The sequence below is a fragment of the Amblyomma maculatum genome, chromosome 2, assembly GCF_055883805.1.
Source record: "Amblyomma maculatum isolate TAMU_Amacu chromosome 2, ASM5588380v1, whole genome shotgun sequence".
NCBI lineage: Eukaryota > Metazoa > Arthropoda > Arachnida > Ixodida > Ixodidae > Amblyomma > Amblyomma maculatum.
This window is the reverse complement of record NC_139345.1, coordinates 68,253,196-68,276,494: the sequence shown is the minus strand read 5'-3', so window position 1 is coordinate 68,276,494 and position 23,299 is coordinate 68,253,196. Positions and strand designations below refer to the sequence as shown.

The 23,299-nt window shown below is 45.8% G+C and overlaps 1 protein-coding gene across 1 annotated transcript in view; it reads right to left on the bottom strand.

Moving 5' to 3' along the window:
- Positions 1-19,807, bottom strand: part of LOC146198910 (uncharacterized) — a 44,222-nt gene extending 24,415 nt beyond the window's left edge. Inside the window, exons 1-14 of the mRNA XM_084592001.1 lie at positions 19,651-19,807; positions 17,797-17,820; positions 16,784-16,855; positions 15,924-15,956; positions 15,331-15,354; positions 14,409-14,453; positions 13,029-13,142; positions 12,886-12,939; positions 11,927-11,938; positions 9,967-10,182; positions 9,261-9,296; positions 4,622-5,365; positions 1,997-2,071; positions 1,217-1,384 (exon numbers count right to left, since the gene is read on the bottom strand). Of these exons, the coding sequence (XP_084448127.1) occupies positions 1,217-1,384; positions 1,997-2,071; positions 4,622-5,365; positions 9,261-9,296; positions 9,967-10,182; positions 11,927-11,938; positions 12,886-12,939; positions 13,029-13,142; positions 14,409-14,453; positions 15,331-15,354; positions 15,924-15,956; positions 16,784-16,855; positions 17,797-17,820; positions 19,651-19,807 (1,774 nt within the window). The remainder of the gene's footprint in view (positions 1-1,216; positions 1,385-1,996; positions 2,072-4,621; positions 5,366-9,260; positions 9,297-9,966; positions 10,183-11,926; positions 11,939-12,885; positions 12,940-13,028; positions 13,143-14,408; positions 14,454-15,330; positions 15,355-15,923; positions 15,957-16,783; positions 16,856-17,796; positions 17,821-19,650) is intronic.
- Between the last annotated feature and the right edge of the window lie 3,492 nt (positions 19,808-23,299).

The following is a 23,299-nucleotide window of genomic DNA, read 5'->3' as shown; positions in this document are numbered from 1 at the left end:
AGTTTCAAATAGCGTTTAGACGAGGCCGTTACGCGTGGTTTATGCGCTGCCTCATAACTCCTAAGCAACTCAACATCAAAGTTATTTTGGAGCGCCGCTAGCGCTTCATTCCGTTTCATCCGATATTCATTTTCATAAGTATTGGGGCAAGTAGCCAATAATCAGATATTCTATTCGTACTCGATTCGGTTATGCTTATTGATTTTCAGTGCGGTCCTTCCTGCGTAATTGATTTTCTAGCTTGTAAGGACTGTCTCAACCACGCTCTACGTTAAATGCCTTCGGTGACTGAGCGCACAATAACAAGAGGAAATAATTAGTAAGCAATTGTAAACGGGATATATCAAGAATACGCGTGTGAGGCGCCCTTTAGACAAAAACCAATTGCTCATTACTATCCCTAGTACCCGCCGCAGTGGTTTAATAGCTAGGCACTCTGCTACTGAGCGTGAGTACTCCGGTTCGAACCCGACCGAGGCTGCCACAGCGAAACGCAAAGGGCGCCCGTGTCCTAATACGATGTCAGCGCACGTTACACAGCACTATAGATAGGCTAAGTTATTCCGTTTTCCTCCACTACAGCGTCCCTTACAGAATGAGTGGGTACTCCATATGACCTCATTATCATCTCTGGCAGGTCACCAGGAGCACCGCATGTTCCCCCAGTAGCGCGTAACGTGAGCCACGGCAGTCTTTCTCTTGCTCCGCTTCTGTCCTTTCCCTTCCTTCACCCGGCTGTTCACGGAGCGACAGCTCTGTTACATTGTAACTAACGCTTTGGTTAGATGTCTCATGAGCATATAGTGTACGTAGAGATACAGGTGGTTTGAAAAGGCACAAGGGGAAGAAATGGGGAAACTGTAAGCGTATCCACGCTATATGAGGAAAGGAAAAGGGCTCTCACTTTCTTTAAGGTTCAATAGGAAGAGACAAACATGTGCCGCAGTGGAGGACGCTTCATACTAATTTCGACCGCCGGGAGTTCTTTAACGTTCGCTGTTATCGCATGCCACACTGATGTCTTTGCATTTCGCCTTCATCGAAAAGGGGCCTCCGCCATCTGAACTATAGAGAACATTAGAGGGGAAGGTTGATATACCGCAATAAAGGGAGCGAGTGCTTGTGTCCCTCAACCCCACAATTCTGTCTCGCCATACACTTGAGCACTGCGAACGGTCCGTGCGGGCTCAGTCGTGGAGACCCCAGTACTGCTTACCTTTGGTACGGCTGTCCAGGTCACCCACGGTGATCTCTCCATCTAGCGTCACGAGGGGGAGCCGGCCGAACAGAATGTGCGTGCAGTAGGAGGCCAGCGGTCGAGTGATGGCTTTTCTCACCTCGCAGAAGAGCGGCCTCTGCGCACTGGGACCTGGCGCCAGGGCGTCTGCGGCGGCGCACGGTGTATTGACATACACAAACACAGTTACACACCACATGAAGATTGCCATGTCCATCTTCCCGGGCCTTCTAAGTCGACGCTTACATACAGTTTCATTTACTTTAATATTTAAAAATATTTAAGTGAAATGCGTTTTTCCATAACAGAACTAATAATCTGATCATAAGCTATAACCAATAGTGCTGCTTCGCACGTAAAAATGTGAGGTATCTGTAGCGCATTGTTTGTTACTGCTAGATGCTAGGTCTGAACCGAGTTCTTTAAACTTTCAAGTACGTAACAGTGCTGTGCAATTTCGCGGCTACAGGCTACTGTTCGCGGTGAATCACGTGATTTGATTGGCTCGCATATTATGGGGCGAAACACCACTAATTGCAGCCTGTCGTCAGAGAAGCGTACAGACAACAAGCAAGGTGTCAAAACGTCCCTCTGCGAATCAGGAAGATGTTTTTTCTCCTAATACAGTGTCATATGCGAGCATGCAGAATTTCAGGGAAGAATTCGAGCAACTCAGAAATGCGAGCAATATCATATGGCACTCTTTATTGATCCCTTGTACGTGCAGGGACTGAATCAAATCAGCCGCAGTTCACGCACCGTTCGCCACAGTGTCCCTCGACTTGTCGGAATCTCTCTCGTCTGAGGAGTCATGGTCAGGGAGTGCGCTATCACCTGCAAGAGGAAGGAGCACGTTACGTCACACGAAATAAATTTTACCGCATCGCGTGTTACGATGAAAAAGATTCACAGAGGATCAATGAGATTCATGCAGCACATACGCTTGAGCGTTACTTTTCTTAATCATGCTTCACGATTGTAACCGTCTATATCAATAACGGAGAGGCAGCCCTGGGGTTGTGCGATGTGACCTTGCATAACCTTGAAGGTCAAAGACAGATACTGCGCGTTTCCTTTCTTATAAACCAATGTACAATATACAAGAAAAAAAAAATTTGTTGTGACTGTAGGAAGAGGGAAAAGAAAGTGCACAAGCCTGCTTCTGGCTCTGTAGCTCAGCCACCTTCATGGCTGAAAAAAGCGCGAACTGGAAACAAAGACGGAGAAATAACGACAAGGACAGGAGCTAACTCGCAACTAAGGTTTATTCGAGAAAGTCATGTGAATAAATAGGAACGGAAATGGACGACACACACACACACACACACACACACACACACACACACACACACACACACACACACACACACACACACACACACACACACACACACACACACACACACACACACACACACACACACACACACACACACACACACACACACACACACACACACACACACACACACACACACACACACACACACACACACACGCACGCACACACGCACACACACGCACGCACACACACACACGCACACGCACGCACGCACACACGCACACACGCACGCACGCACACGCGCACACGCACACGCGCACACACACACACACACACACACACACACACACACACACACACACACACACACACACACACACACACACACACACACACACACACACACACACACACACACACACACACACACACACACACACACACACACACACACACACACACACACACGTGAAGGACTAAGGGTACATCAGATTATCTTTCAAGCCCAAGTGATGTGGTTAAATGTTTGACTTCCCTATCAGTCAAACAAACGGTTGTGTGACTGATAGCTTCCGCAATCTGACTTCCGCAATATCCGGCAATTTGAGTGTCAGACAAAATGAGAAGTCGCTTATATGTATGTAACGTGACTGATACGTGCTCTGTTGTGACAGCAAATAATTTTTTTAATGAAAATGTTCCGTTTTTTTTTTCTCAAAAACAACCGAAGGCGAATCCGGACTTGGCCGAGTCAGTAGCGGTAGTCAATTACAGCCCTGCAGTGACAGTAAATCTAAGTCTGTTTAGACACGCGGGTTAAGCGTTTACTCCAGATTCCTGCACTCTTCCTTCTTTGGTATAGCCACTCTCCGGGATCTTCCCGTTACCACAATTCATCGGTTCCGCATTCTCCCGGCCACGCCACCACTTCCCACGCCCCTAGGCAACCCGTCACTGCCCACCTTACTTGTGTTACTTGTCCCACTGTTCCTTGTGAACACCTCCACTCTGACGGCAGCTACGACGCCAGTGTCGATGATGGTGCGGAATTGAGGATCAGACCCAGCTCCCCACTCTTGACGGCCTTAGGATTTTTTGTTTAACGAGCGCACTCGCTGAAGAAATAATTTGACCCTGCTACGCGAAACTCGTTCCACATATGCAGACGAACGTAATGTTCGCCCTTCCACTTGCCTTTTTCCTTTGCCTCTGATGGCACATCATCCGGCTTGACCGCGGTATCGCCTCGGGACTCTGGAAGAAACGTTCGTGTGTGAGCCCGGTTGTGACATTTATTGATCTGCTTAAACATGGTACAAGTCATGTGTATTGCAGCGGTGTGAAACAATTGGCTACACAAGCTTGCTAACTCTACTAATTAACATGTATTCATTGGCTAACACAAGTGACACATTCTGCAGCAGTCACCCTGTGCTTGAGCGGCCACCGATGCTTTATTCCTTGCCTTGATGTAGTACGCTTAACTACATCAAGGTAACTCTACTAATTAGTGGGGATACCATGCTCGCATCCTGTGCTTGAGTGCCTGCCGATTCTTTACTCCCTGCCTTGATGTAGCACGATTGCCAACTACTAATTTGTGTGGATACAACGCCCAACACAAATCGCGCATTCAGCAGCAGCCACGCTGTGCTTGAGCTGCTGCCGATGCTTTATTCCTTGCCTTAGTGTAGCACGCTTGCCAATCACTAATTAGTGTGAATACCATGCCAATTCCTATCATGTCAAGGTCTGAAGAACGAAATAAATATCGCCTGTTCTTTACATAGCTCCTAACAACTCTAATAACTTTTTTTTTTTTTCTGAATTCTCGGTCCATCTCAGCTGGGTCATCCTTGCTGCGGGAGCAAAAGTGCATGGTGCTTCGGGTAGACTGCATCGTTTCGCCACATAATGGCTGCGCCTGCTACCGGGATAGAATAAAAGTGTGTTACCGCTTTGATCTACAGGCGCAAAGGTGCATTGCGATCTGTCTGCTTGCTTGGCAAAAATGCCAGAGGGCGTCTTAAGAGCAAGTGATCCATGCGACGACGAGTGGCGTACTGAACTTTTGTCCTCGACAATACTTAATTCGTTCTTACCTGCTCCTGCCGGTGATGGTTGCTCGCCTGGCGCTCCCGGAACAGCAGCAGCAGATTCTTTTTTCGCCACCGAGCCAGATCCAGAGTCAGCGGAAGCGTTTGTCGACGCGCCACTGGCATGCGCGGAGGGTATGACACTCGCCAGCTTGCCCGCAGACTCGTCAGCCGCGGACTTCTCAGCGCCAGTAGCGGCGTCAGCAGGAGGTTCATTTACGGGTGGTGGTAACTCATCCACCGCTGGCTTGCTTCCGGCGGACGCACCGACTGGCTGAGCGTTGCCGGCCTGTGGTCCTTGGTCAGTCGACGAGTTAGCCAGCGACGATTTGTTAGCTGCGGGAGAGACTGGTGGAACGGCGTTGGCACTCGGTCCCTTGACGGCGGGTTCATCACCGGGCAGTGTATTAGCCGGCGGGGGAGGTTCTGCGGGATTTGCTGCAGTCTTGTCCGAGGGAGGTTTGTCTGCTGCAGCGGCGGCGGCGTTGCTCGGTAAACCTGAACCCTCGCCAGGCGAGCCACTGGCCGATGAGGAAGAGTTGGCGAGCGACGTGTTGCCAAACGACACATTTCCGAGCGTGGTGTTGGATGCGGCAGCTTTGACAGACGGGCTACCAGCCGCTTCTACTGATGATGACTGGTTGTGCGAGGCCATTTCGTCGGCCTTTGATGCTTTTCCAGCTTCGGCTGGCTTCAGCAGTTTGATGGTTAAGTTGTGCTCTGCTGAGCCGATGTTGCTGTTCGCCAACTCTGAACATTTTATACGTGTGGAGAGAACAGGAGTCACGTGAACAGCCATGACTTAATCGTATTCTCTGTGCACAACACCGATGTTAGCGCATTCGTTTGGAACTACATCGATGACAAGTTTTTCCTTTGGTTTAACTAACTCAAAAGCATGCAGTGCATAGTTAAGCATACTTTCTAAAACTGTTCAGTTCTTTGTCTTGAGTTTAATAATTATTTAAAATTAGTTTATATGAGCCGCGAGCGTGAAGAACAGCAAAAGGGTGCAAATTCGAGCAAGTTGGTAAGAATTCGTGTTGTTGTAGCATCATATAGGAACAAAACACGCAGAAGAAAAGGGACAGGATAAAATGCTTCATATATCCCGCAGTGTATTCGATAGTGCATTATATGGCCTTCTATAAGTAGGCTTTTGCGAGGCTTAACTTTTCTGGTTCTATGTTTGCCAAGACACTTGGCAGTTTACAGAGCTCATGTATGGCACGACTTCTTTATATATGCTGAGCAATCGAGTCATGCTTACCGCTGTTTTCTGCAGGGATAAAATCTGTGAAGATAAAAAGACCCGAACCCGATGAGCTCAACAGGTTCACCTCAATAACGGAGGAACCAATCTTCATAGCGCTGCAAGTGTGGTAGTGTTGCTACAGAGAGACTGATAAACAAACTTTTATTTTACAATAGTGCAGTTAGTCGGGTTAAGTTTCATAAGCCAGGTGAATTAATGATGCCCTGTTAAAATGATGTATGCATTTGTCTGAAGGAATTTTTTGTGCTCAGGAAGACGTACTTTTCGCAAGACGCTCACCTTTTAAAGATTTTAACACAAACTATACACGTTTCGGATTGCGCCACATTCAGAATAGTGAATTTAAATTATCGCGTCGAGATCTCTGTAGGCGAAAAAAACAACAACAGTGATTTAAAAGTATAGTAGCAGTATCTTATCCACACGTCGCGCTCTAAGAACTTAAGGGAAGAGCGCGAGCCTGCAAGGTTCGCACGATCTTAGCAAGATGCCTTCTTTGGAGATCAGTCTGTGTGCCACCTCAAGTAAATCGTTTCTATCAAGGAACCCAGTTGACTTCACTTGTCGATGACATGAATACAGTACGCTAATGCCAAAATTTCCCTTTCACAACACTACCGCGTTCTTCAAATTTTCGCAACCTGTTTACCTTAAGGCTGCAATTCGCTGGTTTTCTTGGCAGAGCCACATGCAGCAGTTCTGAATGCGGACACCGAGTCAAAACAAATTTCTCTTGAAACGAGTAATTTATTTCAAAGAACAGAGTTGTTACTCTTCATGTCCACGTGACTGCTAAATGAGTGAAAGGCAGGTACGTGTTTCAAAAAATATTTGTCGTCTTGACTTGCACTGTGAGCAATGACTCTGCATGTCCGCACTTATCAGAACCCGGACCCCACATCTACAATTACAAGCGCAGTTTAATGAATTCTTCACGTGTAACTCGCGTAAATAACACGTCATTGATCAATTTATTTATTAAATTGAATAAAAAGCAACCAGAGCAGCTCTTGCAATTGTTCAAGTTAGATTTTACGGATCTCAAGAAGTATAAAGAGCATTACACGTCTTTTCTGTTAATAGACTGTATACATGTGGCCAGCCGGAAACAAATTAAGGAATAATCATCGTCACCAACTTAGTAAAATATAATTAATTACTTTCTAATTGATTTCAGTTTTTGGCACTCATGTTTATACTGAAAGCTTTTGTGAATGCAGTAGAAGACTACAATTATAGTAGTATGCCTATGCCATGAGATACGCACGTCTAAAACTTCCTAAACGCGCCTGGTTAGCGACATTCTGCATGAAGTTCCTTTTCGTTGAGACAAAGCTGTTGCCTATGGTTCTCCGGTTGAAAATGTGCGGCTAAAGGCGACGATGAATATTTTTCATTCATCTCCGGCGAAACCGCAGAACCGCCATGCGGGTAGAGTGTGGCGAGCTCTTTCAGCGACTGTTTGTAGAGTTCGTGATAGGGCGTGATTCCTTAGACTTTGCAAACTCTCAAACGCAGCAAAGCCACACCGCACGCGGCGTGCCATACGCATGTGCTGCGAATTACAGGAGGGAGCTTCAAGCCAAGCGCCGACGGCTAGCATGTTTAATTAGTAATTACATAGACGGACTGTGTTCCAAATCAGGAGCGCACTAGAACTAAAAAAAAAAAAGAAAAATGAAATAGCCTAAGAATACCGCTGCCTCTGCGTTTTCAATAAAAGTATGCATGCGAACTGCATTAAATAAAATGTTAATTTTGAGTTAATTGTTGAGTTTACGATGACAAATATGCTCAGTTTGTCTCCTCCAGCCATCATAGCCCCTTTACAAAAATGACCTTTCTGTAAAGGTATGAGCATTTTTTAATCTGGAAAGTCTAAAATTAATCAACCCGTATAGTCACATTTTCACAATGCGCATTTGTGCCTGATACACTGTATGAGTACACTAACGACCATGCTCGGATACTATACGGAACGCAAAACTCTGCAGTAGCATTCTCACGAAAAAAGTGAATGAATGAATGAATTAATTAATTAACTAATTATGAGTAATCTAGAGTCTTGAGGTCCGCGGATAACGTTTGCGTAGGCATATTGGCACGCAGTTGTTACTGCGCTTTCCTCGACACGTTAACACGTACCGGAGACGTCGCTGAGGTTGACCTTGTCCGGTACTGCATGGGCTGCCAGAGAGGGCACGAAGACTTGAGTTATCGCTTGTTCGAGTAGGAATTGCACGTCGCGCAAGCTTTAAAAACTTACCGACGGGAGCCTTGATTATGCTGATATTTGGTGGCGGAGCTGGATGAAAGTCGTAACTGTTATTCTCATAGAACAAGAAATATCTCGTGTGCCACCGTTGTAATGACGTCACTAACCTTCCACGTTGCCTCCCAGAAGAACTGGCACCACGAGAGAAGGGAGAAAAGAAGAGAAGGAATATAATTGAGAAACGCAGTTTTGTCGCGAACCAGAACTTCATGGAACCAAACTCACAGAACTGTGCTGAAGGTTCAGAAAGTATACAATAAGCTTATTACTTGCTGTCGACCATACAGAGCTAGTCAGTCAAGGTAGCGGCGGTCAATGCTTACTCGTCTTATTCATGAAAGAATCCACGTGTTTACTGTGCATGGCCGCATGACAAGTTCGCTTTATGCGAAATTAGTAAACCTGAAATGAGTCTCGCTTCATATGAAATTAGAAAACACTCCCACCCAAGGCCGGACAATCGAGTTTGCTTCTCGGTTCCATCTGGCCGTTGTCAGAGTTACAAGGCTAGGCACTACCGCATATTGAAACCATCCCATTTACAATAGTAATCTAAAATGGCCGGAGTAGTGTTCCAATGTGGTGGCAGAGGAGATTTACCTGGATGATTGCTAAGCACAAAAAAGGTGTCATAGCTACCTTTCCCCTACTCCTTCGCGCTGACCTCTCGCGTATGAATTCTCAAGTCTCTTAATTGAGCGTACGAACGGCCTGCCGCAAGCAAAAAGGACCTGACGGCAGCTACTAAACACTCGCATTTGTACAACTGTATATTTAGATGGCTACAGTTAAGCGCAAGCACTACGCGAACGCAAGCGTTATTGGGTTCCAACATACATTTGTTTATTCCGCAGCTTTATCGTAGCTTTCGTAGTTTCATCGCGCATATAGCCACTGCGAACCGTTCACAACTCATGCATAGGTGGTTCCAATGGGCAAGCTTGGATACTGCGCATGCGCTGTTGCGACTCGCGGCAGCGACATGCGGGAATGCTATGCTAAATGAAGAGTTTTCGCATAGTGTGCTGGTGTATATAACGCTCCGCACAGCCATGGCTGGAAAACTAACAAGGTAACGATTACTGCACGCTCACCTTTCATAGTCTCGACAACAGCTTTGCGTTTCTTCTCTGCGTGGCAACGTGTGCAAGATTAGGCTCTCAACAAGACTAATTTAATTACGGCACACCTCAATTTGCGCGGACAGCCCTTCGGCCTCATTTTAAAGGACCGAAGGAAGAGAAGTCTTCAGACATGGCTACTTACCTTTCGGAGAAAGTTTTTTGGCTTCGACTGTGGGACAGAGCCAGACGCAACAGAAAAAGCATTTTAAGAAGCATTTTCCCATGCGATCGCCTAGAACAAGGCGCACTTTCCCCAAATCAACGAGTGTGGCAGCTCTCCCCAACGAGCAAAGACATTCGTCGCTGCTTTTGTCTAACGTTTGTGGGCTCAAAAGGCTTCGCCTAGTCGCATCAGTGACTTCCGCATAAAAAAAGCGAAGCCCCAGCCTACGCAACTGACAGCTGCTTACTTGCTTAATTTGCAGAGTTCTCGCGATCGGATGGCTGCAGTCAGGCGTGAAGAGTTGCACCCTCTACATTTAGTATGGCAGCCCTTGGCGTCACCTTTGCAAAAATGTGTCGCTTAGCAGCACTCCGGAACTTATGCGCGCAAAACACTGTGCGCCCCAATGAAATGATTGCTGAACAGGCCATGTGTGTAACTGCTATTCTGTTGTGCTCTCAGCGATCTGCAGTGCATCATGTACTTCAGAAGCGCTTTCTTCGACCCGCTCACCTTGCACCGCTTTCTTTTCGGAAGACTTGGCTTTGGTCTTTTTCGCGGTGATTTCGACGCCGTCTACGGCGTTGCCACTGCTGTTTCGGGCAGCCTTGGCGCTGGTCTTCTTCGCCTTGATCTCGACGCCAGCGACACCCACGTCCGAGATGTCGTCCTCAGCCCCAATCTCGTTGACTTCAGCTTTGGTCGTTTTCTCCACCACCTCATTTTTCTCTGAACACGATCGAAGACACCACAGTTACAGTTACACCACAGCTCAGTTACACCACAACCCAGCGCTGAAAGCTCGAGCGCTTTTAACCACTTCATTTTTCTGTCAGTTACTGGAGCTTAGCGTTAGCCCTATGTAGTTTCACAGCAGCTCAGTATTTTCAACGGATTAATTGAAACTCAGGATTCAGGTAAGGTTCGGTTTGCTTGTTCGTGCAGTGGAAGATGGAGCCTTCTAACAACCGTGTAGGATTAGGCGATGTTTTCGCATATCCGCATTCCGGTAAAGCAAAATTTTTCTGTCCAGTGTCAACGTTTGCCACAACTGCGTTGGCCTGAAGGTGTAACTGTCACTGAAGTTATGCCTCAGACATGATACCTAGAAGTTGTATACAGAACACCATGCGAAAATAACTGAGCAAACGCGTGTAAGTTTGTCGAGAGGGAGGTGGGCCGATAGAAAAGAAGCTCGAGTGGGCTTCGCGTTGAAAAAGATTTAAACAAGTGTCATTTCCCCACAACAGATGTCATGGGTGTTAAGTGACAGCAAAGCTGCTGAACTGCCGATCGCCAGCACGCCAAACCCCACTGGCTGTCGCATATCTGGGTTACTTGTTATTCCACAAAAATCGACCCTGTTTTCATAAGAGATTTTCAAACCCCATTTTGCCGACCTCTGCCAAGAGGTATACATGCAATGCTAGGATAGGGGCCAGTTGGTTCTGAATGATGGTTCTCAGCGCGCTACGAGGCGCTAATAATTGAACATAAAACAGACAGGACGAACAGAGCGCGAGGTATACATGTCGAATGGCGCCCTGCGGAATCAGCTCATTTTACTTAGCTGGGTGCCCAGCAAGTCAATTCTGTGAGTTTATATCGTCATTCGATTTCTTAAGCAGTCACTTGGACGCCGAATGCCCCAGTGTAGCAGAAAAGCGCATGAAGTAACCGACCAAGTAATATAAGATACAATTTTTCACGTTAATTTTACAACCACGTATGGAAAAAGCTGAACCCATTGTCACTACTAGTTGAATAATGTATCTATCACTGTCATACTTAATACTCTCTATTCGTAAAGCTCAGCCACCGTCTGATGCTCCAGTGGTACCGGCGCATCAGCGGCTGAAGAGCACTGACTCAAGAGGACGAGTGCTTGAATGAGCACCATTTACCCAATACGGTTTCGGCCAAACATCCATTTCTCATGTTGTACAGTCACGGACAAAGGTTTACGGGATGTGGATTTGTGGAACAACATTGATTTCTTATTTTCCTCATTAGTTTTTGCTGTGATATTTTATTCTCTGAACGGGGCGTGCATGTCCCCTCGTGGTTCAACACATTTCATTCACTACGTTTGCCCAGTCACGCAGAATTAAATGTTTTTTCCATAAATTCACGTCCTGCAACAGTACACTTGACAACACACTTTCCTTGTCGACGTTTGCTGTTCATGGACAGTGGTCTCATATTCTTGGGGGTCGTCACGAATGAAAACATCTTACAGTTCCCTTTTTTTTTTTTTTTTTAGAGTTACAGTTCTCTTTTTCGCACTCCAACAAGGCAGAAGTTGAGACACTGATCCCTCCATCAACGATGCTCCTAGTGTGATCCTTTTGAGTGTCTAAAAGCCACCTAAACCAAAATGTTTTTCCATGTTCCTTAACTTCGCCTATACTCGGGCCCTGAGCGACGATAACCGCAAAATTTGAAACCATAAAAAACAGCATCAAAAACTTACTCAGATCACGGTCTGCGAGAAAAGAAAGGGGAAAAAAAAAAGAGAAAAGAAATGGTGGTTCAAGCACGGCTTGTACCTAGTTATGCGAGCAAAAGGCACGATTTGACGGTTTTGAATTAGAGGGAAGATCAAGTTTCTCCTCAAGGGTAGGCGAGATAGGGCCTTTAACGCACCTTTTTTCATACCGCGATTTTTTACATTTTATTTTTATATGCAGGTTGGTTTCAGGAAATGGAAGGCGCAGTTTTGGGGGAAAGGAATACGCAGTATCTGCGTCATTTTCGGCGGACGCCTACCGCCCCCCGCCGCGGTGGCGCAGTTTTAGCGTTAAGACGCCCGACTGCTGTACCGAGGTGCCCAAGGGTTCAAACCCAACCGCCGGCGGCTGCGTTTTGATAGAGGCGTATGTGTGCTGTGCGGTGTCACTGCACGTTAAAGAACCGCAGGTGGTCGAAATTTCTGAGTTCCCCGCTATGACGTCTCTCATAGGCAGTGTCGCTTTGGGACGTAAGACCCTGCAAGCCAAGCCAAGCGAAGCCAAGCCTTAATTTGTAAATTTGTTTATAGAAAAGGAAATGCGCAGTATCAGCCACAGCTCTTGGCGGACACCTGAGCCTGAAGAGAAAAGAAGGGAAGGGGTTTGAAGTCAGAGGTCAAAGGTCAGTGCGACAAACTGAGCGAATGTAACTTGAAAGAGCCTGTTGGTGGGACATCGTGAAGTTAAAACTGCGGAAACGACAGGACGGAGACATGCAGACAGCACAGTCGGAAGTTGCATCCCGAGTAGTGGAGCGTACGCTTAATAACTCCTTAAAAAGCCACCAGGGAACAATCAGTGCCCGGGTTGGGGGAATGGGGGGAGGGGGGGGGGTGATTCTATTGTTCTCCACGTGTGCCAAATTACACGACTCCGAAATTATTTATTCATTTTACGAAAACAGAACCGGCATCGCTCTTACGTTGGGCGGCGTGGGGCTTCTTTTTGCCGCGTTTAGTGGTTGTCCTGGCCGCCCCTGGAAGGAACGCACGTGGTTATATTCAAGGGCTTCGTTGAAAACTTGTTTTTTCTGTACGCGTCTAGCACAGGATTTCGTGAGCATACCACGTGTAGTGCGCCCGCGCCCCGCCTTGGTCTTGACCTTGGCCGGAGCTTTTGTCGTCTTCCTGGTAGGAGGCCTCTTTCTCTTCTGCTGTTTCGTGGTTGTTGGCTTCTTGTCTGCGGAAGTAAATGGAAGCGCATTCAGAGGCTCTATAAGCACGCAGTCCAGTTCTTCTCAGGGCCTGTGCTGAGTGGAACTTTATTTACGAGAGCCTTTCACATTTTCTTATTGCCTCACCTAAGGTTCAGGCGAGTGGGGCCATTTTGAGTGCCGCTGCGTTAATGATGGTTGCCGGCTACAATTGAAGATTACTCTATAAATGAGCAGCGCACAATTCCTCGATGCCAAGATTAAGAAAGGTTTTAACCATCTCTATTGCAGACCCTGTGGCAAGAGCTCGAATCCAGCTCCAGGCGACCGTGCTGTATATGCTAGCTGCTACAGTGTCAAGCAACAAGCCATGCGAGGATCCGTTTAAGTTGGCCGTTTGCATTGTTTCCAAGTGACAGGGGAGTTCGGACTTTCCTATACGCTCACCTACCAGCGAATTGCGAGCGTTGACAGCTTGCTAACAATTTGCGCTATTTCGTCTGACCTGAGGTATTTATATAACAAAAATAAAACGAGGACTTTATTTTTTGCATGGTTAAACGAGAGAACCGCATGCAAATCTGAGCTCAGTATTGACAGGGAATATGCATCGCTTAAAGTAGCCGATGGGCTGGGGATTTCTTTTTTTCTTTTTTTTTTTCGGCGGTTGAACACATGTCTTATAAGTGAACTGCTTATGTAAGCTGATGTAAACACGGTTGCTTCGTGCACTGCTTTCGACACTAACGTTATCTGAAGTGGTAAGAGCAGGTTTGAGGGGGAGTTCTCAGGGACACATTTCATCCTCATAGCTGGAGAAAAATATGGTAATGTGGGCTTTTAGCTTCAGTAGAGAAAACTCTCAGCGACGCTATTTAAATGTCCCACGCGTTAATGAAGCTTTTTTTATTATTATTATTGCGTCCGAGGGTGTTAGCACAACCCTGTTCAATCAAATGTGTTTTCATGCGATTTTTTTTTTCCTGTCTTCGTTTTTTCTCGTTCGGGTTTTGTTATACTCGTCGGTAAGTTTTTTTTTTTTTTTTTTTTTTTATACATCGTGATGTGCGCTCAGGACAAAGAAGTCGTTAAACACACTGCTTGCCAGAGTAGAGAAGCTCGGGCCGGCTGTGTCATAACTTACGTTTTTTTGTCTTCTGTTCTGCATAAATGAAAAAAAAAAAAAAAAGGAGGAATGGGATACTTGCTGGTCGAGCGTTTCTGAATGTAGCTTTGCCAGGAGCCGTTTCACGCATTCGGCTCAGGTTTGTACGGCCGTAAGGCTTACATACTGGAGTGGGCTGCTTCGTAGAAGGGTACCTTCCGGTGGTAGCCATCTGTAGAGGAGGAAGTTTCTTAAATCAAACAGCCGCATTCTTTTTTTCTTGCGAAATGTATTACCATCTTTCCTTGCTATTTTGACTGGTCTTTTACGTTGTGCTGCAAATCGCCTGTTATATACGTATAGCCCTTTATTGAGTCAATAGTGCTGTGCATGAACCAGTAATAAAATGCTGCCCGGGTACCTTTGACACCGTTTTCTCTGGTCACAAAAAATTCTTTCGAGTTACGTATCTGGAGTCCTGGACAGAACTGGCCACTACATGAGATGTGCTACTGTCGCTAAGTGGGCAACAGGATGCCATTCTTCCAATTTTGCAGCATGGTAAAACCTTTATACGCAGACAGAATTCTCTGCACGGAAACTTCCGGGTGTTATTATTTTTAGGATGAAAAACTCCAGCGCACACTAAGATTGTATGCTTTTGAGCGTGTTATATATGTGTACATAAAACAAAGAAGCTGATGTAACCTCGAAGCTCCACCCTGTGAAGCATGTGCACATGTGCGTGAATTTTGATCCGAACTCAAAGAGAAGGCTGTGCATCTTAATCAATGCGACACAGTTGTCAACCCGACAGGTGGCGTACAAGCTCTGACGTAAAGTTATGCGCAATCCTTATGCCAGCAGAAAATTGTCAAGAGAGACTGGCCGCATCCAGCGTTTTCATTCCTCCAGGGTGGTGCTCGGGTGCGTCCAGAGTTCAAACGAATAACAAAAACGACACGAGACGGTCAGCATGTGCACCGGAGTCAAGCTTTTCCATGCCTTTACCGCCTTGAAGAGGTAACGTGCGCACACCATGCCCAATTTCTTTTACGCCACAGTATTAGAATGCACAGCGTCTGGAGAGCAGATATAATTTAACTTACCTCTCGCCTTGGCCACGCGGTAATCTGTGACAAGCAGAACAATATACGACTTCATATTACATGACACGTGTCATATTGGACCAACGCCGCCACAAGACACGTGCATCTCAAAAAGCTCTTGTGCCCATCAGCAATAATGAATGAATGAATGAATGAATGAATGAATGAATGAATGAATGAATGAATGAATGAATGAATGAATGAATGAATGAATGAATGAATGAATATCTTTATTAACTCTCACAAGGTTACATGAGTAACAAAGGAGAGAGGACGCAAGGCAAAAAGCTGCATTGTTGCAGCTTGAGAGCCACCCTGCGCCCTCTGCCGGCGTATATAGGCTCAGTGCGTCGATTCCTGTCCCCTTTAATAATAATTTAAGTTCAATGCATCGTTTCCTTGCTGTCGAGTGTAAATAGTTTTATACTATTGCGTGAGGCGCAAATACTCAGCGCTCTATAAAATGTGTTGCTTCTCGAAAGTGAAAGCGCATGTTAGGCTTGCAGCATACCCACTAGTACGGTCACTGATTGATTACCAGTGACAGGCACGTAAAGCTCCAAGAGCTGCGTCAAGAAGTTTCACAAACTTACGGAACGGATCGTCGTCATTGAATACTTTGAAATCTAGAAAATAAAAAAAGCAGTAATAATAAGTAAGCACAGGGTTTTATAGATATAAATATCTTTTTGCTCCCAAAAAGCATTTCTAAGCTTTTTTTTTTGACAGCGAACGTAATTTGTATGCACCATAAAATGTGTACCTGTATTGCATGCACATTGCCTCAAAAGGTTATTTTATTTTTGCACATAAATGGCGCAATCAATAAGTATAATTTGCCTAGTAACGTTATTTTCTTATTGTCTGACAAATGTCGCCAGCGCCGCATTGTTTTCATGTATTTTCATTGTCCTAATTATCTGCTTTTTTCCCATAATTATCCCTGTCCTAGTTATCCGCTATTATCTGCTGGCTTTTATAAAACCAAGGGTTTAGAGCAGCCAGCGTGATTGCTAAAGTAAACTTGTTTGTTTCTTTTTCATAAGTATTTCTCAGCTTCGTCCTCAATCAACTATGCATATATGTCCACAGTCGTGCTACAAAGTAGTGTTAGCTTCACCCTACAATTTTCAGTCTTGCAGTGAAGCTTACTTTTAGTCGAATATTGCATTTCTTTTTGTCGTTCAGTATTATTTCTGCACAGGCAAAAATTGTTCGTTTCCTTTCATACAACAACGTGCAGACATTGCGATAACATTTACCTAATCGCGGCCTCACGGCAGCAAAGGAGGCCATACAGATTCCCTTAAGGGATCCCCCTAAACATTGGACCAACACGTGGACATGATAAAAAGGAAACAGCGCAAGTTCATGTTCACCGCGCACCGTGTGGCGTATCTAGACATACTCGTGCCCTCGTCAACGAGACGTAAGGTTATTAGGCTAAACTCACCGTTTGACTCCGAGTCTTCGACCGAGACTAGCCTTGCTCTGGGTGGAGGCGCCCCAGGTACGGCTGGACCCACTGTTGTCGAAAGAAGGTTTGAGTGTACGTGGCGGTCCAGTGTTGACACCTTTCTTGAACGTTATACAGGCAGCAGTGAACTCCCGTTAAAGCTTGGTCGTTTAATTGCAACCTCCGGTGAAGTGCGCCTCTGGTACCGTCAACATAAAGTGTATTATACCCCCCCCCCCCCCCCCCCTCCGGCTCATACGTTCCATTCCCTTGCGAGTTCAAATTATCTAGATTCGACTGCGGCGCACTGGATTGCAGGTCCGTATTTTCCACATCAACGTATACAGATCACATGAAGATGCTTTGGCGAATGAGCCCTCGCGCAGTCGTGCGGGTTTCGACAGCTCCTGTAATGACGATGCCATTATTAAGCATTACGCTATGGCTACCAGTGACAACGGCTGTTTTACGCAATATTATGCTGAATGTCGCTTCGGTGATTCGACGCTCCAATGTATCGGTCGGTATGCTACAGAACCGTAAGCATTCCTTTCCTTGCTGTTATTGGTTATCTGAGGAAACCGAGAAATTCGCGGGATATTTTCAAATTGAATTAATGTGAATTGAATTGAATTGAATGCAATGAAGAGGTAGTCTTCACAGCATTAGGAGCACTTTGGCGAAGCGCACTTGAAGGATGATAAAAACTGTTTATGTAGAATTAATTTGGTGTTTCGCTGCATGATGAAGAGTGCTATCGCAACAACATGTACAGAAACTTAGTAAAGGCTGCCACTTTCTTCTCTCAGGCGCTCTTCAATGCTGTTTCATTTGAAAACACGCGAAAAGAAGACTTCACTGCAAAAGCAGGTTTATTTTTTATATCTTAATATGGGGGGGGGGGGGGGGGGGGGGTGTTGTGCATTTTCTTTATCCTTGTACTATTCCAGAATCCTATTGAGACATTATTCATGGAACTAAGGAGTACTGCCGCCTTTAGCCTCGCTTACCTGTCGTGACGTTCTGGCTGATGTCTGGTGGGGGGAAAAAGCACAGGGTAACAACATAAGTAAACGAAGCACTTCATACAAACTTCGTTAATTACTTTGATTGCGTTGAAGCTCTACATAAGCGTTGACACACGGGCTGTACAGACCACGTTAAAATGGATCCTCATTTCTATACGTATCTAAAAACAACAAGGGTGTAAAAGAAAAAAAAAAAAACGAGCATGAAGGCATCAGTGTGAAACATGGCTCTCGAATGCGTCTCCAACTTTTTTTGTAGAAATCTGTGCTGGTCCAATTCATGTATACGTTTAGTGCAATATCCTCTTACGACATCACAGCACCGATGTTGCGGAGAGCTCCAGTGTGCCACTCACTACCGCATGGTGTCCTTGAAACAAACAAACAAAAAAAAAGCTCTTGAGCAGGCTGGCTGGTAGAAGCTGACTTTCCATGAGGGCATGTGTTCCGTGTTTTCGTCTATGATTCTTCATCGATTTTCGCTCAAACACAACACTCCCATTACGCACACGATCCCGCAAATAGGTCTCTGGAACGCGAAAGCCAGGAGGCGAGGTCTGTGATTGAAGGCTGCATTGCGTAGGTCGCGAAGTGAAGTGCACAGAACTGACCGTTTACAGACATTTCAGGCAATTTACTCTGAACGCCAGTAGGTTTGTTTGTTTTTTTATGTCTTCCAAAATTCGTAAACTTGTGCGCGCACTCATATGTGTGCTACGCTCCATCCACCTATCCCGCTTTGAAATGCATATGTGCACAAACTGTCGTTGACGAGGATGCCATCCTCATTTCTTAAGTGAAAGAAGAAAAAAAGAAAAAAAAAACAAAAAAACTCCGTCGTGATTTGAGAAGCGTGCGCTTCAGAGCCGGAAGGGTGTGCGGTGCCTTGCGAACGATGACGTCTGACGCGCGTGACCGCGCCATTCGAACGCAGTAGGGTAACGTGAGAGCAGCACACGTCAAAACTTGGCCGCCTTCCCGAATAAGATCAGATTTCGTTTCCTTCTTTCGCCATGAATAGGTGCGACCTTCCAAAATAATGCTTTATTTAAGGGTAACCGTTAATGTGAAGCAACTAATGTGAAGCTTCATAGCTACATATAAGTGAAGGATAAACGTTTTTCATCTCGGAACACTACGAACAAACATAATTACTCTTCATTTTGTCGCTCTCTAACATTGTCCTTTGAACTCTTTGCGTATTTTTAAGGCAGCGCTCTCTCTCTCTCTCTGCCTGTGCGGGTGTCAAGCGTTCACCCGTCGAAGCACGCCTGCGACAATAAATTTGTGTATCCCTGTACCACATTTTTGCGCGGTCAATATTTTACGTGACTGCGTCAACATTTATATTTTAGCCAGAATATGGTGTACATTCAGCCTTGGTTAAAATACAGCCCGTGCTGTCAAATACTCGTAGGTTGCATAGAGATTCTTGCAATTCTATACCGAAGTAGCTCCAAACGGATCCTCCTCACCACGAGGTGATTGTGGGAAAGAAAAAAAAAAACATTCAGGCGCCGACAGAACACCATCATTCACACTTTTACAAGGGTGCAGAACCTTTGTAAAAAGACCTATGTCTGCGTAATCTGCTTTTCAGCCTTTCCTGGCGGCCTGACGTCACTCTTGAAACTTAAATATTATAAGTAAGAACACTGAATATATTCGCGATGAAGAAATTCAGCGTGCACCTTCCTCCTGCTCGACGGGAAAGCAAACGCAGCAGTGTTATGACAAGCAGCGCGCATGTCACACTCTGTTGTTAGCTGGATGCTCAAAGTGAACTTCACTGAGTGCCTGTTTATACTGGGCGAGGCAGTAAATGCAGTTTCTCACCAAGTCGCTTCTTCATGAGCATGGAGAGGGCGATCACTCCGCCTACGACCATGACGACGATGATGAGGCTGCAGATGTAGACGACGACGTCAGGCACCACGGGATCCTGCTTGCCACCGGGGGCTCCCGCGCCGGGGGCCGGCTCGGCCGTTGACATCTCCGTCCTGTGCGCATAGCCGCCATTAGTGCGTACGCTTATGTGTGGGCGATGCTAGAATAGCGAGCGCTGCCTTCCCTAAGATCACGGGTTCTACAGCATTTTTGCCTCAATGAACCCCAACAGCAATTAACAGCCCCCCCCCCCCCCCCCCCCACACACACACTTCCCCCATGACATTTCTGTCAAAATCAGGCGTGCTGACATTGTTTGTGTATAGATCTGTCCTATCCGACCTTGTTCTTTTCTGTCGTTTTGTTCAGTTTTATAAGCATTTGTTTTCTTGCTTTTGGCTATCAACTCTCGTTAAAAGCCCACATTTCAGTCATGTTCAAGCCTTTAAGTCCAAAACCACAATACAGAAAACTAAAGTCGCATGGGTCCAGTGGGACCTCGCGAAACCTACGGAAGCAGCTCACGGAACCCCTGGGTTTCGCGGAACCCATTTTACAAAACCCCTGCTCTAGAACATCGCTCTTGACGTTCATTACTCCAACATGTGTAAATGTAAGAGGCAAGGCGATATTAATAGCAGCATCAAACAGCACAGTGCCTGTCTGGTCACCATCTGATCGCCGTAATCTTACTGAGCGCCATGTGTGGAGGCCTACTGAAAAACCAAAAGTTCTACCGTGCAATAACCTCACAAAATCTCACCAAATCGCATAGACTCTGATACGGTGGACATCATTATCATAAAATATTTCGCATAATTTATGATAGTATACAAGAAACTATAAGATCTTATGCAATTATATGCGATTTGTATGTGAATTCTTATGCGAATTGAGTGTGATTGTGTGAGAAAATGTGAGGTTATTGCCTCATACAATTTTTTTTCAGCTTACGACAGTTCGCTATCATTGTCAAAGAAATGACAGTCCAGAAATCATGTCAATCAAATACAAATGCTGTGACAGTGAGCGAGGTAGAAAGCGCGAATCGTGATAATCAAGAAGAAACAAAGTCCGTGCAGGAATTTTCGCGAACCCTTCTCTGTTTTATCACGGTTGCTGGCTATTTGAACTCGTCGATTCCCATAGAGTGGACGCTTGCTTTGCAACTTGATATTATAAATATTAAGTAAGCAGCTGCAACCATTGCTATATTTCCAAGCCCTTCCTACAATGAGCGTCAACAGGAGCACCCAAACAATGATCATAGCATTAAGTGATACAAAAGTAACATACATTAATTTACGTGATTGATTGAGTTGACTGACTTAAATTGAAATAAATATTTGCCCATAAATCGTCGGCCCTTACAAAAACCATTTTGGCGGTTTCCAAGTCTTAGAAAACGAGAACCCATTGCTGCTACTGGTCGCCGTGAGCGATCGATATCTTTGGAGGCCATCAGAGACTGGCATTAGAAATGCAAAAAGGAAAGTACAGCCAGTAGCATCAAGTGTGCTACACACGGCTCTGCGATGCCCTCTGACTGTGGTCAATGTTGAAGCGTCATGCAGTTGTGTGCACTGACATAATTCTCAAGCAAAGGAACGAAATGCGACTCAATTTTAAGTATTTTCTCTGAGCTTATGCCAGGGTCCTAGCTAACTGTGAGATTGTCCTTTCTAATGAGTTCCAATGGACGCAGCCAGCGCATCGAGTTCGAAACCATGTAGACTACTTCAACCCGTGGAGGTTGTTGTCGCTGCCGCCGTTCACCCATTGCACTATGAGACGTGAGACGAAGCACATCCACTTTTTAAAAAATTCCACTTTTAAGTGGAACTTTTTTAAAAGTTTTATTCATTACCGGAACGTATGTGGAACAAGATTATCAGTGTAGTAGCAGCAAAACGACTCTAGTGGAGTGGCATTGGTTTATAACGGTGTCATCCATACGAGTATCCAGCTACATACCATGTGCCTAGATGGAACGATGGAACGCGCATTCGCATGCGTACACGTGCAGTTTGCCACGAGTGTCTCTCTAAGCTCCTTTTCATGTTCTGTAGGATTATTTCGTATCCACCTCGTACTCCCAATTACGCATCCTCTCATTTCTTCTCCCACCTGTCAGTGTAGTACGAGCCACAAAGGGCCTCGCTGTTTTTTTTTTTTGCTTTTTTTTTTGTCACGGGGCAAACATTAAGCGACGTGAAAAAAGTTATTGATATAAAAAAAAAATGCAGGTTCCGATATCTCCCGCGTACTGCCTTGCCCTCTCCTCTGCCGCTGTATAATTTCTCTAGCCCGTTATTATCTTTCTTTTTTTTTTATCGTTAATGTGGTCTGGTTGCTGTCCCGTACCGGCTGGTGACACTCGGCAGGCATATCGAACTGGCCCGAAGCGCGTGCGAACAGTGCCGTGGTGCGCCGCGCCTTTCCTAAGTGCTGAGCCGGCGGCGAAGCGCCGCGGGGGTTCGCCGCAGCTGCTGCTGCGCGCAACGGGCGATCGAGGTCGCCCCAGAGCAAGCGAGCGCGCGTGACTTGGGTTCCTGAGCTCACTGGCGACCGGTGAGTAACGGCGGTGTAAAGAAAAAAAAAATAAATAAAAAGGAAGAAATGAAACCTTAGAGAAGTATGTTTGCCGGCTTCAGGACTTGAGACAAACGTCGACACGAGCACAAGCTAGTTCTGGCGTCGACGAAATAAAATATCTAAAAGACGCAAAGAGGAGAGGAGTACTAGGAAGAGTGGTAACAGCAGTGAGCGGCTTTTTGGATAGAAAAAGAAATATAAAAAAATGAATGCAAAACTTTTTTTTTTCTTTACCCATTCGTCTCAAATCTTTCCGTTTGCTCGGAGAGATAAACATCTCTGTCGGCAAGGGCGAGGAATTCTCTGCATTGCGCGCGAAACTTTCTGAAGCGAACTAGAAGGGAATAAAAGGGCCAGGCAGAGAAGGATGCATTCGCGGGCTCTGTGACCGTTGGGCTACAGTAAGCGGGGATGCAATATCAAGTGAGCAGATCGTGTATCCAGACACACGTAGCCTGAAAGAGCCTGCTTCTGACATTGTCACAAAGATCTGTCATCAAACTGTGTTTAATGGCAGCGCCATTTCGTCCATTTTTCTTTCTGGAAAAGGGGAGAGCGACTATCTTGAGGCAACTGTACAATGTAGACGACGATCTACTTTCGGAAAGTGTGCCCATATTTGCCTAATCGACGCTAGTGCAACGGCTGATCACCTTTTCAATCATATCCACCCAATCGCTGGTCGAGTCCGTGCCGACCAATAACGCTGATGTGCATCACCCAATCTCGAAATACTGCAGATACTTTGCGAATGTGGCCAGTTTTTATTCCAGTGAAAGTCTACTTTCCTAGATCGATCCTTCAGTGCTTATAGGCTACCCATATATGCTGGGAAGCATGAAAATTACTTCACCGACAATGCATTGTTTATCAGGCATCAGTCAAGTAAAATTTTATGTTCAGGGAATTAAAGGCGATGCGATCGTTTACGTCTGCCATAAGTGCTGAGAAGTCACCCGCTTCCTAAATAAAAGGCGAAGGTTCATCGCATGTGGTATATGTT